Source organism: Nematostella vectensis, chromosome 2 (genome assembly GCF_932526225.1).
Source record: "Nematostella vectensis chromosome 2, jaNemVect1.1, whole genome shotgun sequence".
Classification (NCBI taxonomy): domain Eukaryota; kingdom Metazoa; phylum Cnidaria; class Anthozoa; order Actiniaria; family Edwardsiidae; genus Nematostella; species Nematostella vectensis.
This window is the reverse complement of record NC_064035.1, coordinates 21174971-21190571: the sequence shown is the minus strand read 5'-3', so window position 1 is coordinate 21190571 and position 15601 is coordinate 21174971. Positions and strand designations below refer to the sequence as shown.

Below are 15601 nucleotides of genomic sequence, written 5' to 3'. Positions count from 1 at the left end.
AGTATGTATGTTTCTTAAACTGTTACAGTTAATGCAGTGCTACATGTACGCTTGCGGGTCTGTATGACCTGGAATTGATTTGTTTGGCTTCGGGGTGAAAAGACTGAAATGCCTTCTAACTTTGGGAAGAGGAGTGTTGACTGGCCCTCCCCTCGTGAATTTTTTTCCCGGATCTCCCAGAATGCTTTTCAATCCGTAATGGCATGTGTCTTGATTTTGAGCGTTTTATTGAGAGGGGTGATTCTGCTTTTCTTTCCTTGTTCGATTTGAAGTTTGTCAAAGAACCTGTGCTATTATTTGGCTAAAGAGAGGTTGTTATCACCTTGGTTGGACGCATATCCCTTAGACTGATGCCTGATAATCTTCATCTGGTTGTGATGTGTCTATTTTGCATTTCTGGCAGCCCAAAGGGGGCAAACCCCCTAAACCCTCCCCCCTAGATCCGCTACTGCCATGTTATGATGTTTTATCGATAAAGCTACGCGGGCTTAGTTTCCCCCGGGCGCTTAGTCGAATTATTATGGTATTTCAATAAGGCTGCACTCGGAGATTCGTTGTGCCGTTACCGGCAGTGTCTGATGGGTAACAAATACATAGCCAAACAAGCGTATGGAAAATTCATCCAGGTTTGTAAAATTGTAGCATTCTTCTTTATATGTCTTTAAACATTTGCATGACTTTCAGAGACCAGGTACCATGAACCTGGTAGGGGGTTCTTACCATGTAGACCTGATAGGGATGCTCGTATCAAAATTAGGGTAGATTTTTTCTTACATCATTTCTTGAATCGCTGAGTGGCATTTCTGGCAACCCTGTTAATGTGATTAATTGATATTTTCTAACAATAAAACTTATATAGCAACAGGTGTTTTTTTAGTCCGTAAAAACCACAGTTTTTATATGGGGAGGAGAGAAATTAAATTGTTTTTGTTAATTAAAAACTCATGCACAATTGTATACGCCAGTGGACAAAAAGGTTAAACGCACAGTCCCTCAGTCTACACGTGTCTGTTATCGCGGTTCAACAGCAAGTTGGATTAAGATTGGGGACTAAGTGCTTTAGAAACTTTTTTTTGCTCCCGCAAAAACAAATGCAAACAAAATATATCCAAATTTCGCACTGTTTAACAGTTATTTGATATTGCCTTTATAAAGAACAGAGTGGTAAATGATAAAGTGAATCAGGTAGACGTCTTTGAATGTTATGAATATTCAACTAATGCTTTGCCGTCGTAATCCGATGCGTAGTTGACAACACTTGATATGCGGTAACAAATCACATGGCGTCCCCGATAGCCTTTTCGAGTTTTGATTCATCGCATAATGAAAAGACTTCAAACACCTCGCACCTGCACTTGAGGTAAGGTATGGCTTTATTCCCTGGATGCTCCAGCAATACGTTTTAATGACGGTTAGTCAAGGTTTACCAAACGTAAAAGGCAAACCTTTCGCTCAAGGCAACTGGTACAAGTGCACATCGCTAAATCGCAAATGCGTGCTCACTGTAAACAGCATGTTAAATACCATATAAGTACTTTCTTTCCATTATCTTTTTCTGTTGTAGCTGGAAGTGTTTAATCAAAACTATGATAAGCCCCCTAAAGGTTTATCTTTGCCAAAAAGTGATCAATAGAGAAACCATCAGGACCGAAAACGGGATGTTAGTCATTTCTCCGGAAACAGAACTACATCCTTGATACCCACGATATTTGATTGACAGTTAGGATATCTAATTGGCTTGTAACCTTCCAATGTTAGATTAACGCTTGCTTTTTTTTTTCAAAATTTGGTTCAATTTAGATTTCTCGAGCATTTCCTGGTTATGTTGAATTGGAAAATACCATGGCATCTCGATGCGAACACTGTGAAGCACAAAAATGCTATCGGAAGATAACCCCAGTGTCATGCCCTTTTATCGTTTCCTTTGAAGTATAAACCGCGAAGCGATAAAAAAAAGTAGTTTTATTTTTCCTCTCCAGCTTTTGAAACAAAAAGTCCACAGATACTCGGGCTAATCATTGGATGAACGTCAGACCATTACCCTTTTGTTTCCTTTCTTCGTTCATTTTACCTTCTTTTAAGAAAAACGCACGGTTTCAAAGACTGTGGAGTAAATGAGCTATGGGGGGAACGGGTGTAGCCTCCAGCTTTATCCAAATCAATGAGACACATTTTCATTAATTCAACAAAGATTCGGACCATATGACATCCATCTATCTGGACAATGTTCTAGACACTACTTCGATGTCTTTCTATAGAGCAGTTTTGAATATTAATAGTACAGCATGTAAGCATGTAGGATCCGATAAAAGAAAAACACCTAGAGCGACGTTACACGACGTCGAGAGAAATTCCAAGCTAGCCCAAGCGCGGCAGGCCAAGCTGCCATTTTTGCTGTAACTCAAGCAATGCGCACGTTTCAGATATCATACTTGGAACACATAAAACAACCTATCCTTCTGTAATAGCTTAATAGACTTATTCGGTTTTTTATTGTCTTGATATTTTTATTAATATTGCGATCAAAGTAAACTCCCTATTAGCGCTTCTAAGGCCTCCCAAAAAATTGTGCATGTATTTTTGCACGTCACTTTGTCAATCTTCTTCAACACACTTGGTGGACATTTTCTAAAAAGACTAGAGTAAAATCGTAGACGCATTTCTGCGTTTTATAGCAGAGTAAAATATCTTGCAAATTAATCATACAAATTCAAATTACTTTACAATCTTCTACAAAAGAACATGATCTTTTTTTTACTAAAAGTCATCTAAGAACCTATAATATGCATCAGGTCGATCGTATCTAGTAAAAAGCAAACCAGAGGATTTTTACATTTCCAAGACTTGCCCAAACCTTCGCCTAATATGGAGATAGATAGGGAACGGTAAACACCACTATTTGAGGGTTCGATTTAGGCGACTAGTTTTCCTACTTGGCCCTCGATCAGTCATAGACATATACCACCATGCTATTACTCGGTTTAGTCGGAATGGCAAAGCGAAATGTTTATTCTTTCTTGCGAAATAGACTTTTGAGTATTTGGTACTACATAATTGAGTTCGGGCATTGCTCCAAAGCCGTCTTTGTTGATAAATGCTAATGTCACGGCGAGTAATTAACTCCTTTAAAAGGGGGTGTAAAGTCTCTGTTTCTGGAGAGGGGAGGAGTCAAACTTTTCGTTCTGATAACGTACCACGTGGCAATTCATCCAGATTACGGCTAATAACCCAGGTAGTAACACTACTTACTCTAAAAGAACACAAGAAGGAAAATTGTGTCGTGTGTTCGTAAATATTTCAAATAATCACAACGTAGACATCAAACGACGACATCTTCTAACTGGTCAAATCATAAAATAAGAAATAAATCCTTATGTCTAATAAAAAAAACAGTTAACACACAAGCAAGGCTTTAAACATAATATTATTTTGATTATTAACCTTTAGGAATCATAAGGCGGGGTGAAAAGGAATATACCCTTTTTTCACGACAATTTCTTCACAATCTCGCAAAGTTCACCGACATCACTAGTTACACGAACACGCCCACTGACTTTCCCCGCCAAGTAAGTGACGATTGCCTCTTTTCGACAATCACTGTTTAATTCCTTAAGAATTGAAAATGTAAGACCAAGGCTACTAAGTCGATTAATAATTCTCGACGAGGAAATGTTACATCTTATGTGGATTTCAGGGCTTTGAGGCGCTGCTCGTAATCCCTCACACTGGTGAAGTATGACCACGGGATGGCTGTCTCGCGAACCTTTTATGGAGCTCAGGGCCAACCTCGTTAAGAACTGCTCTCAGTGCCCTGGAGTCTTCAAGGGTATCATGCACGTTGAACTCGCACCCAAATGTCTCACGATAGAGATCAGGTAGTTTTAGTCCATCTTTGCGCTTGAAATATTTTCGGGCAGCAACCAAGAAGTCTCCAGAGTACAGGTCAAGTCCTGAGAATTCATCAGCCTGCTGCTACTGTGGTGTGTTATGTACGATCCGTCGGGCATCAAAGGAGTAGCAGTTGTGAGCTGCTAACAGTGTCGGTTTGTGTAGAGGATGTTTTCGAAGATTTGCGCTAAAACAAAGAAGGGCGGCTTCTCTGAGCTCTCCCGCCCTTGAAAAGCTTCCTCTCGCCTAATGAGAATGATAAAAATAAAAATACAATCAAAATAAACCACAACATATACTGTTCTGGAATCGGAAGCGAAACCGGCGTAGTTGAATGTGCGGGGAAAGACTTTGTCTTTTTAGAAAAGAGATTCTATAATTTTTCCGATTTTTTTTTGCTTTTTTGGCAGCCTTGCCTTTGAGGCCGCGCTCAAAAAGTGGAGTTTCCGAACTCATCTCAAAGCGTTCACAAAACATTCATTGCTTTTCTAAGCTTATACTGAAATAAGCTTAGAAAAGCAATGAATCCCAGGTGACCATAACTTTTAATTGTCTTTTTGAGCGTTCGATCCTCAGTGTCAAATTAGCATTCTCTTATTAGAGCGGAATATTTGTATATTCCCCCTCCCACTTTTCTACAATAGCGGAGACTTTAAACCCCCTTTCAAAAGGAGTGAATTCCACGCCGTGGCATTAGCATTTATCAACAAAGACGGCTTTGGAGCAATGCCCGAACTCAATTATGTAGTACCAAATACTCAAAAGTCTATTTCTCACTGAAAGAATAAACATTTCGCTCTGCCATCCCGACTGAACCAAGTAATAGCATGGTGGTATATGTCTATGAGTGATTGAGGGCAAAGTGGGAAAACTAGTCGCCTAAATCGAACCCTCAAATAGTGGTGTTTACCCTTCTCCATCTTCATATTAGGCGAAGGTTTGGGCAAGTCTTGGAAATGTAAAAATCCTCTGGTTTGCTTTTTACTACAGACAATTGAACTGATGCTTCACATATTATAGGTTCTTAGATTACTTTTAGTCAATAAAGTTCATGTTCGGATCTTTTGTAGAAGATTGTGGGAAACTTTGAATTTGTATAATTAATTTGCAAGATATTTTTACACTGCAATTAAAGAAAGCTATGAAACGCAGAAATGCGTCTACGATTTTACTCTAGTCTTTTTAGAAAATGTCCACCAAGTGTGTTGAAGAAGATTGACAAAGTGACGTGCAAAAATACATGCACAATTTTTTGTGAGGCCTTAGAAGCGCTAATAGGGAGTTTACTTTGATCGCAATATTATTAAAAATACCAAGACTATAAAAAATCGAATAAGTCACAGCGGTTACAGAAGGATAGGCTGTTATTTGGTCCAAGGATGATATCTGAAACGTGCGCATTGCGCGAGTTACAGCAAAAAAGGCAGCTTGGCCTGACGCGCTTGGGCTAGCTTGGAATTTCTTTCGAGTCACCTTAAAACGAGACTATCAAAGAACACGTTCAATAATATTACAAATGCTCTTGTCTAGTGTAGATAGTGATAATGTATATTAAGCAGACTAATAATAGGCGATGGGCATTACACGCGCGGCAATTACAAAACGTCGGTCTAGGTGCTTTCATTATGACACAGTATACGTATAGCACCAACAAGCGAATTGCCAAAAGAGATTGCTTTTTGTCTATAGATTCAATATATTTAATTTCTAAAGATCGGTGAGAGTGGCATTAGGTTCTTTTGAATTTTCATTTCTTACGTGCCTCGTAGAACATATGTTTTCAACTAAATTACACCTAATGAGAAAAGGCAACGGATGCAATAAAAAATTCTCCATTAAAGATTGACGGAAAGTATAAAACAAACAATGATGATTATTTTATGTAGATAGCTTAATTAGTATATTGAAAACTCTTGATGAAGTGAATTGAGTCGCAATTCATCATCTTCGACATATAAACAATCGTTTTGAAAAGAAAGCACAGAATCTAATTACTTGAATCGATTTTAATTGACCCCACGCTTCAACATCAGATACCTCCTTCAGAACATGGGATTGTTGAGTTGGGAGAGGAAAAGGCGCATCTAGATCTTAATCTTGCCGCCCTTGTCACAAATCTCAGTTAAGTGTTGAACACGCAAAGGGATCGAAGGCACAAAGGGTCGAAAAGGTTCACTAGTACATTTAGGTGGGATTTCCTTTCTTATTTTTTTATGTTATCTTCATTTACTTCTATGCATTTACTTTTATATTCATTCACTTCTATCCATTTGCCTTCAATGTTGCAGTAATTTTAAGGCCCACGAGTCACACAGAAGGGCTTTTTTATTTTATATCATCCTTTCACGCAATTTTCTCTTTTATCTCAACTTGAACATACTAGAATACATTTGTATTTCCATATCTAATACATGCTTTTCTTTTTACCAACAGAAACTTGCCAACAGAGATATATCATCGTCCTTTTTTAAAATTTAGGTCGACATTGCCAGATCACAAGTTTTAAAACTGCTTAGTCACTAGTTCTCATAATTTCTACCTATCAAATTTGGCGATCACATCTCATGGATACATATCTATAGAAGTACTACACTGATTACATATCTAGTATTCACCGCTAAAACTTACTTTATACAAAGGGAAACGATAACTTACTCAAAGTTTAGACCTAAAAATGTATTTACAATCAAGAGAAGTATTTTAGTGAATATACCTTATCGGCTGTGGAGGATTCAAAGCGGAAGAAAATATTTCTACGATGAAATTCATGTCAAACGGAACTAAAAGAGTATAATATCCTCATTGAGGGTTCTGAATTTCGTGGTTATTGAAAAACAGAATGGGTTTGGTAACCTCAATCTTCAGAGCTATCAAAATCTTCAAAAAGATACGAACATCATCAACAAAGCTGACAGAAGCGATACCTTCTTCGCGTCTCGGTGACCTATCCACCGCTATATTCACTTCGCCTTCGGCGAATAATTGTCAAATAATATATGTAATATTGTTTTTTTTATAGACAAGATGATAACGGTGCTTAGCCGAAGGAATTACTCATTCTTATTTGTGACAGTTATCATTCTATCAGGTATCTAATAGAACTAGCAAATAATACATGACCCTGGTAGTGGTGTGAGCTGCTTTGTCCGTCGTGATATCTGGGAAACGTAATTGAAATGAAAAAGAAGGGAACTCGTTGACCCTGCTAAATGATAAAGATATAACATTTCGCTGTAATTTCATCTTGTTGGAAAAAATGTTATGAGATTCCATATAATTGGCAAAGCACCATCGCTGTCACTGTCATGCAATTTGGTTCTCATGTAGTCATGTTTTCTCCCTGATGGCGCTATTATCCGAATATAGTCATACTGACTAATGATCATCTATACATTAGGTGGTTTACGTATTGTTTCTGTGCACGGAAAGATTAAATGCATGTTGATGAAAAAAAATCTGCCTTATTTTCATCTGCCTCCTCACACCCTGTTTTTGTGGGACTCCACGACTCTAATAAAAATTCTTAAAATATTTCTTGAATACCCATACACCGATGAGAAACGTTATTTCACTTTCGGGTAATCATCTAATGTTTCAGAGGCGCTGCACTCGTGTGCAAATTACACTGGCGGGCTAGAAACCCCTATCAACGGCACCTCGGGAACAGAGTCACAACCAGGATCAGGACAGAGACCACAAGGACCAAATGGACCACAGGGACCAAATGGACCACAGGGACCAAATGGACCACAAGGACCAAATGGACCACAAGGACCAAATGGACCACAGGGACCAAATGGACCACAAGGACCAAGTGGACCACAAGGACCAAGTGGACCACAAGTACCAAATGGACCACAAGGACCAAGTGGACCACAAGGACCAAATGGACCACAAGGACCACCAAGACTGGATTTAGGGCCTTCTCTTGATTTTGGCTGGCTCGATTTACTTCCACCTCTTATCCCCGAATGCTATCAAGGTAAAAGTTATATTGCAAACAAGAAAATAAAGAAGAAAGGAGTAACAATAAACGAGAAATATTTTATCTTAGACAGTCAGGTTAAGTTAGACAGAAGTGAATCCGTCCATGAAAGCACCAGCTACTTTGATCACTACGCACGCTTGTTTAGAAACCAAATTTGCTTTTACTAATATTTTCTTATCTGTCAAAACATCTTTTATGTAAACATGTAATGAACACCATCAAGTAGTGCAAAAAAGAAAGATTTATAGGATTCCTCATTTACAGTGAGCACATATCACAGGTTATAGATTGTCTGGATGATATCGACTTATCCCATCAGTATCCTATAGGACCCCCAGCAGGGTGTTACGCCAAGTATCCCAAAGGTGCCCTTCTTTCTCTTGCCGCAGGTATCCCTCCAGTTCAAAGCATTAGATAGCAAATCACACAAATCCATTCACCGTTATGGACTCAACTGTACCCTTTTATTACTGTTTTGTTTCAGGCGAAGGACTGAATACCGACCCTGCGTATTACGAGATCGCGATAATGCTCATGATTGGGAAATGCCATTCAAACGTGCCACGCCTAACTTGCCACAATCGATGCGGTGCTAGCGAGAGAACCACGCAACAAAAGTGCTATTGTGACGTCATCTGCAACGAAATAGGGGACTGTTGCTATGACTACCGGTCGACGTAAGTGTTGGAGCAAAATTATCCGTCGCTATTACGTCACCATTTTGGTGCAATTACGTCACCATATTGGTGATATTACGTCACCATATTGTTGCCAATACGTTACCATATTGTTGCTATTACGTCACCATATTGATGCTATAAAAAGAAGTCAATGGTGATGAAGAGGAACCCCTTACTACGCGCCTGTATCTAATTGTAGGAATGTGATGACATATGATGCTAAAGACAAAACCAAGATGTTAAAATGTGTCTTTGCCCATTATTCAGGTGCAATATCACGAGTACCGCACCCCGAAGAGAGTCAACTCCCAAAAGGCAATGCTCGAATGGGTACTACATCGCACGCACGTGCCCCGAAAATACGGATCGATATCTCGACGGACAGTGCACGGCAGATGGCGAAACACCATCGACAAACGATCGCGACTTGCTTCGTAACTTACCCGTCTTGGACCGCAACACGAACGTGACTTATAAAAACTCCTACTGCGCCAAATGCCATATGGCAACCAAGTTAACCTACTGGACAGCCGAAGCCTCTTGCCCCACGGTTTACCCAAACTCGTCCTTCGATGAAGAACTATTGTCATTCGTCCAAACCAATTGTACCTTGACATACCATGAACCACAGCATACACCAGCGATGAGATGCGAGCAGCAGACGCCCGGATACCAACAGCCTTTAGTTGGCAACTCCACAGCTCTTAATGCGTGTAAAGAGCATTGCGAGGCGTATTCCTTCCCCGTCTTTGTGCTCAAATGGTCTGGGTGCGAGTATTACAAGAATCCCCACTGTGCGCTCCTGCGAGGTGTAAGACCCACTGATTTGTCATGCGGAAAGTGTCCAAGTGAACGGCTCCCTGTGCTCCCTAACCTAGCGATACTTTTCGATTTTCTCGAAGCAGGAACGTAAGTACATACACGCGATTATCACGCAGAGCACGGGCGAAAGGGTAGTGTAATGGTAGCTATGTATTGTTTGGTGGTGGTGTTTTTTTCTTGTAATTCCAGCAAGCGCTACGTATGTGTCTTTTTGACTATGCAGCGATTAGTTAAAACCTTAACCAGCCCAATTCACTGCATTTATGCCACCAAGAGAAAATAGTCTCTTATAACAAGCAAAGGAAAAAGCGAGAAATATAGAAATGTAAGAGTATATTGAATCATTTCTGTTTCAGGTACTTAAGTCGATAACTTATCATTAGACCCTTATTTATTACTCTCTCTCTCTCTCTCTCTCTCTCTCTCTCTCTCTCTCTCTCTCTCTCTCTCTCTCTCTCTCTCTCTCTCTCTCTCTCTCTCTCTCTCTCTCTCTCTCTCTCTCTGTTTCTCTCTCTCTGTTTCTCTCTCTGTCTTTACCCATCTAAACTTTAATAAGAAACGACAAACAGTACACACTGTATGAATAAAGTCACAGTTTGCACAAAAGTAAGCTCCTGGTCAAAGTGAATCATTTTCTTGAAGGTACGTGGAGGAAAGAAGACTCAAGGGTCCAAGGCAATACTCAAAGGGAACAAAGTTCAGACCACGCCCTCAACCCTGCAGCAAAAACCAGATATACGACCCTTTCCGTAGCAAATGTAGACAAATTTACCATCAACAACTAAACCACAAGAAACAATCACATTACCCTACCTACAGCAACGGCGTTAGTAACAACACTAATAAGGACAACTATGATCCGAACTGCAACTACGTGACTTACAATAAGACGGATGTCTACATTTATGGTAACGGCTCCTTAGTATTGGCGCCAAATGGTACAGAACTCTTCAACGTGTCTTACTTCCGGTCAGGTGACCTCATCGCTGTCTGCATAAAGCAAGAGGCCTTACAAAACTTCTTTACGCGGGGCCTTTATCTCGCTGGTGCACAGCGATCTCTTGGAATAATGACCCTTGCTGGTAGCACCATCTCAATGTTAGCACTTATTTTCCTGTTCGTCTGCCACGGATACTTTCCTGAACTGAGGAATTTCCCGGGCAAGATACAGATCAACCTCGCTGCAGCACTGCTAATGTTCCACGTGTTCTTCTTAATGGTCGGTGTTAATTCTGTGCGAGGCCTGTGCAAGGTTGTAGCGATTGGAATCCACTTCTTCTTATTGGCTGCTTTCCTCTGGATGGCTGTCATGGCGTATGACGTACATCGAACTTTTACAAATCAAGGTGAGATGACGGGACGCAAGGTGAGATGACGTGACTCAAGTCGAGATGACATGACTCAAGGTGAGATGACGTGACGAAAGGTGAGATGACGTGACTCAAGTCGAGATGACATGACTCAAGGTGAGATGACGTGACGAAAGGTAAGATGACGTGACGCAAGGTGAGATGACGTGAATCAAGGTGAGATTACATGATTCAAGGTGAGATGACGTGACTCAAGGTGAGATGACGTGACTCAAGGTGAGATGACGTGACTCAAGGTGAGACGACATGACTCAAGATGAGATGTCACTCAAGGTGAGATGGCGTGACTCAAGGTGAGATGACGTGACTCAAGGTGAGATGACATGACTCAAGATGAGATGATGTGACGCAAGGTGAGATGACGTGACTCAAGGTGAGATGACTTGACACAAAAGTGAGATGACATAACTTATACATACAAACATATTTATTGAAGCTGCCTTATGCAGGGCTATTCTGCATCAATAATACAAAAACAGACAGCAAAAAACTGAACAAATATAAAAAAGGAAAAAAATTGATTACAAGCAAGATCTATTTATTTATCAAGGTGAGGACGTGCAAAAGCGTGGTCCTCTCCCTAAGGGAGGGAGGGGTGGTGGGTACGCGTGTTTTATGACACCAAGAGACCATGATATAAGAGAGAGAATCCCCGTGGCCCATGATGTCGTCCATGAAAGCTATTTTAAAATAGCGCGAGCTTGTCAATCATAGGATCCATATATGGTTTGTCGCGCCATATTTGGTACAATTTCACAACAATTTTTTCCCCTCTCTGCACTTCATTACTTCGTTCGGTACCTGTTTTTATCCTTTTAGCTGCCCTTCAAGGCTCATGATCACAATGCTACTCATATGGTGGTGTCCTGGTATTTGTTAAGTTATTGAGTGTTCAGTTATCTAAATGTTATATATATAATTGAACGTGAAGACGTAGTGGAGACGGTGAATTTAGAGTTAATTCAAGATGCATCGTTGACTCCTAGAGTTTTTTTTCTCTGCAATTCGGTGAGATAGAATACCTAGGCATTCTCAGAGTCTATGTTATGTATTTTAATATAAGAAGGCATTTATTTTTCTTTGATTTACAATATTTTTAGATAAATGAACTTCAATTCTTCACGCAAATGTTCAGAAATCATGTCGCTCAAGAAACCCTTGTCACTTGAATAAGATTTACCTCATTATAAAGACTTGAAATCTTTTATTTGTGAAATACCTGTCTTAATAATCACAATATCGGTGTGAATATTATGGTATTAAGTTCTTGATGTATCTTTTTCATTAAAAGGGAATTGTGTTTTGTAAACACAGATTTATGATTGATTGTTGTTTTATAATTTGCAAATCAGCAGTAAAAACTTTTACTGGGAATGTTAATCAAAGAGCCAAAAATCACGCTTTCTATGCATTTCAATGTCCCAGAAACGGTTGATTGGATCCAGCGTACTATATGGAAGATTATTTTCACAGCGTTCGTAAAAAAGAAAGGTATTTTCGGTCAAAAAGATTTCCAAAACAGCCTTTGCCGGTTCACATTGCTCAAGATGTGATCGCGCGTGAGACTCATGTTGCTAGGAAACGTGAGCGCTAACCAATCAGAGGCGTATCTATAAATAACTGCTTGTTCTAAAAATAGCTTTCACGGACGTCATCATTGGAACATACCCTAATACGGGGGATTCGTTCTCTTACATCATGATCTCTTGATGAAACTTTGTCTTTTATCGTAGAAAAAGCCATGGTCCAGTCTTCTCGCCGCTTGCTGAAGGTGTATGCGCTCGTGGCTTGGATCACTCCGGCTGCCATCGTCATACTATGCCTAGTGATCGATAGCTTGCTTTCAGGTTCTCTTGACTATGGTAAGTGAAACCCACATCATCAGCTTTGTAAAAGAGCCTTTTGTAATGAGAACAATTTAGTGCGACGCGCAATTCATTGACCACCAGGCATGACACATCCAACTAAATAATTCTGTTATCTATGTAAACCACTAGGAGCCGACAAAATAACTCTCTATGCATCCTTAACCTTGGCACTCAAAAAAAGATACAAACTGACTTTTTGGTTTTCTAAACAAACGGTACTAACTTCTTGACTTTGCTAATCAGATGGCCATGATTCCTCAGATTCAATATTCTTTTTATGTTGTAGGAACTGGTGCCTTTTGTTACATCTCGAGTCGCTGGGGATTGCTTTTCGCGTTCGTGATCCCTGTTTTCTGTATCTTAGCCTGGAATTCTATCTGTTTGACGAGGACCTTATGCCATATCCACAACGCCCGACAAGTAAGTTGGCCATGAGGAGATCTGTTAGGCGATGAGGGCCATAGAAGATCTGGTAAGTGATGAGGGCCATGAGAAGATCTGTTAGGCGATGATGGCAATGAGAATATCTGTTAGGTGATGCAAAGTCATCTGTTAGCAAAGTCATCTGTTAGGTGATGATGGCAATGAGAAAATCTGTTAGGCGATGATGGCCATGAGAAAATCTGTTAGGCGATGATGGCCATGAGAAAATCTGTTAGGTGATGATTGTCATTAGAAGATCTGTTAGGTGATGATGGCAATGAGATGATGTGTTAGGTGATGATGGCCATGAGAAAATCTGTTAGGTGATGATTGTCATTAGAAGATCTGTTAGGTGATGATGGCAATGAGATGATCTGTTAGGTGATGATGGCAATAAGAAGATTTGTTAGGTGATGGTGGCCATGGGAAGATCTGTTAGGTGATGATGGCCATGAAAATATATGTTAGGCGATGATGGCCATGAGTAGATCTGTTAGGCGATGATGGCCATGAGAAGATCTGTTAGGTGATGATGGCCATGAGAAGATATGTTAGGCGACGATGGCCATGAGTAGATCTGTTAGGCGATGATGGCCATGAGAAGATCTGTTAGGTGATGATGGCCATGAGAAGATTAGTTAGGTGATGATGGCCATGAGAAGATCAGTTAGGTGATGATGGCCATGAGAAGATCAGTTAGGTGATGGTGGTCGGGAGAAGATCAGTTAGGTGATGATGGCCATGAGAAGATCTGTTAGGTGATGCAAAGTCATCTGTTAGCAAAGTCATCTGTTAGGTGATGATGGCAATGAGAAAATCTGTTAGGCGATGATGGCCATGAGAAAATCTGTTAGGCGATGATGGCCATGAGAAAATCTGTTAGGCGATGATGGCCATGAGAAAATCTGTTAGGCGATGATGGTCATTAGAAGATCTGTTAGGTGATGATGGCCACGAGTAGATCTGTTAGGCGTAATACCATGAATAGATCTTTTAGGCGATGATGGCTATGAGAAGATCTGCTAGGCGATGATGGCAATGATAAGATCTGTTAGGTGATGATGGCCATGAGAAGATCTGTTAGATGACGATGGAAATGAGAAGATCTGTTAGGCGATGATGGCCATGAGAAGATCTGTTAGGCGACGATGGCCATGAGAAGATCTGTTAGGCGATGATGGCCATGAGAAGATCTGTTAGGCGATGATGGCAATGAGAAGATCTGTTAGGTGATTGTGGCCATGAGAAAATCAGTTAGGTGGTGATTGCCAGGACATGCGTCCTTAACTTGATTGAAAACCAGAAAAATAGGAACGTTTGAAATGATCACAAAAAATATCTTTAACTATGAAAGGTTGTACGTTTTGACACAGGCTTCCCGCCACTTGAGGACCAGCAGCCGTAGACATGACGACGGACTGCCAATCATGTGTTTGCGTATGACGTCAGTGGTGGGCCTGCCGTGGCTTCTTGGGTTTGTGGCGGCGGTTGTTCCGTCGTGCCAGCCTTTGTGGTTCATCTACACTGCCCTCAACAGCCTACAAGGTAAATCTTGGCAAGCCTTTTATTGAATGTGGTGACTATATTCCGAGGTCTAGCGCTCACATGAGGGGCCTCTAGATACCACTGGTTTGATCGTAAAGGCATTCGGGAAGGGGTGTGATCGTATGCTCCACGCAGCAGCTCTCGAGCTTACATAAGGGAAAGCTCATTTATTATCCCGAGGAGGGTCGTGAGGATACTGTGTGTGTGTGTGTGTGTGGGGGGGGGGGGGGGGGGGGGGGGTGGGGATGGGGGGGTGGGGGTGGGGGCGGGGGGCTCGAGAAATTTTTTAGGTCTAATGGGGGGGCTTCGAAAGTGTTTGGATTTTAAAAAGGGGGGTCACTGATTCCTTTGGGTGTTGTCTCTACTACATAATTTGACGAAGGACTACCAACTTATATTTTTTTCTTGGTCTGAGACTACATATCACTGCATTTAATAGAAGGAAACTTTTCAGATTTTACCTATCTAAAAGGCATCGTGCCTTCTGTACGTTGTCTTGCAGGTTTCTTTATATTTGCATCGTTTGTGTGCAGTTCGCGCGTCAAACTTGTGCTCAGAAGAAAATTTTCTCGCTCAAGTTCGAGACAAAGTAACACTACAATGATAGAAATGATGACGCCGATACGACAAGCAGGCCCTGGAAATGATGACAACAATATGACAAGCGAACCATGAAAATGATGACAACAATATGACAAGCGAACCATGGAAATGATGACAATATGACAAGCGAACCATGGAAATGATGACAATATGACAAGCGAACCATGGAAATGATGACAACAATGATGACATTAAGCGAAGCCTTGAATTGGAAGCCCAAAGAATCACAGTTGCAGTGCCTAGTGTCAAATGCTGAAAGAAGTTACGTTATCAGTTGCGGGTGTAGTTTGAAGTTTTCTGTGTGCTGCGCTAAGGGCTGGACCTCGATTATCGAAACATCCCAATCGCATGTCAATACACCAATTGTGTGAAAATACCCTAAATAAAAAACGTCATCTATCTATTTATGATACA

The 15601-nt window shown here is 40.7% G+C and overlaps 1 protein-coding gene across 5 annotated transcripts; it reads left to right on the top strand.

The window, feature by feature from the left end:
* Nucleotides 1-305: 305 nt before the first annotated feature.
* On the top strand, nucleotides 306-15590 carry LOC5513676. 5 transcript variants are annotated; one of them, XM_032383133.2, is made up of 10 exons: nucleotides 306-626; nucleotides 6908-6976; nucleotides 7487-7870; nucleotides 8361-8553; nucleotides 8824-9465; nucleotides 10021-10724; nucleotides 12482-12610; nucleotides 12903-13036; nucleotides 14413-14584; nucleotides 15087-15590. In XM_032383133.2, the coding sequence occupies exons 2-10, from the start codon at nucleotides 6913-6915 to the stop codon at nucleotides 15257-15259; spliced, it is 2595 nt and encodes an 864-aa protein (XP_032239024.2). In that variant the 5' UTR covers nucleotides 306-626; nucleotides 6908-6912; the 3' UTR covers nucleotides 15260-15590. The 5 variants fall into 5 exon arrangements, with proteins under 5 accessions (XP_032239024.2, XP_032239022.2, XP_032239023.2 ...); XM_032383131.2 differs by lacking the exon at nucleotides 306-626 and adding an exon at nucleotides 660-1360; XM_032383132.2 differs by lacking the exon at nucleotides 306-626 and adding an exon at nucleotides 5337-6009.
* Nucleotides 15591-15601: the final 11 nt, after the last annotated feature.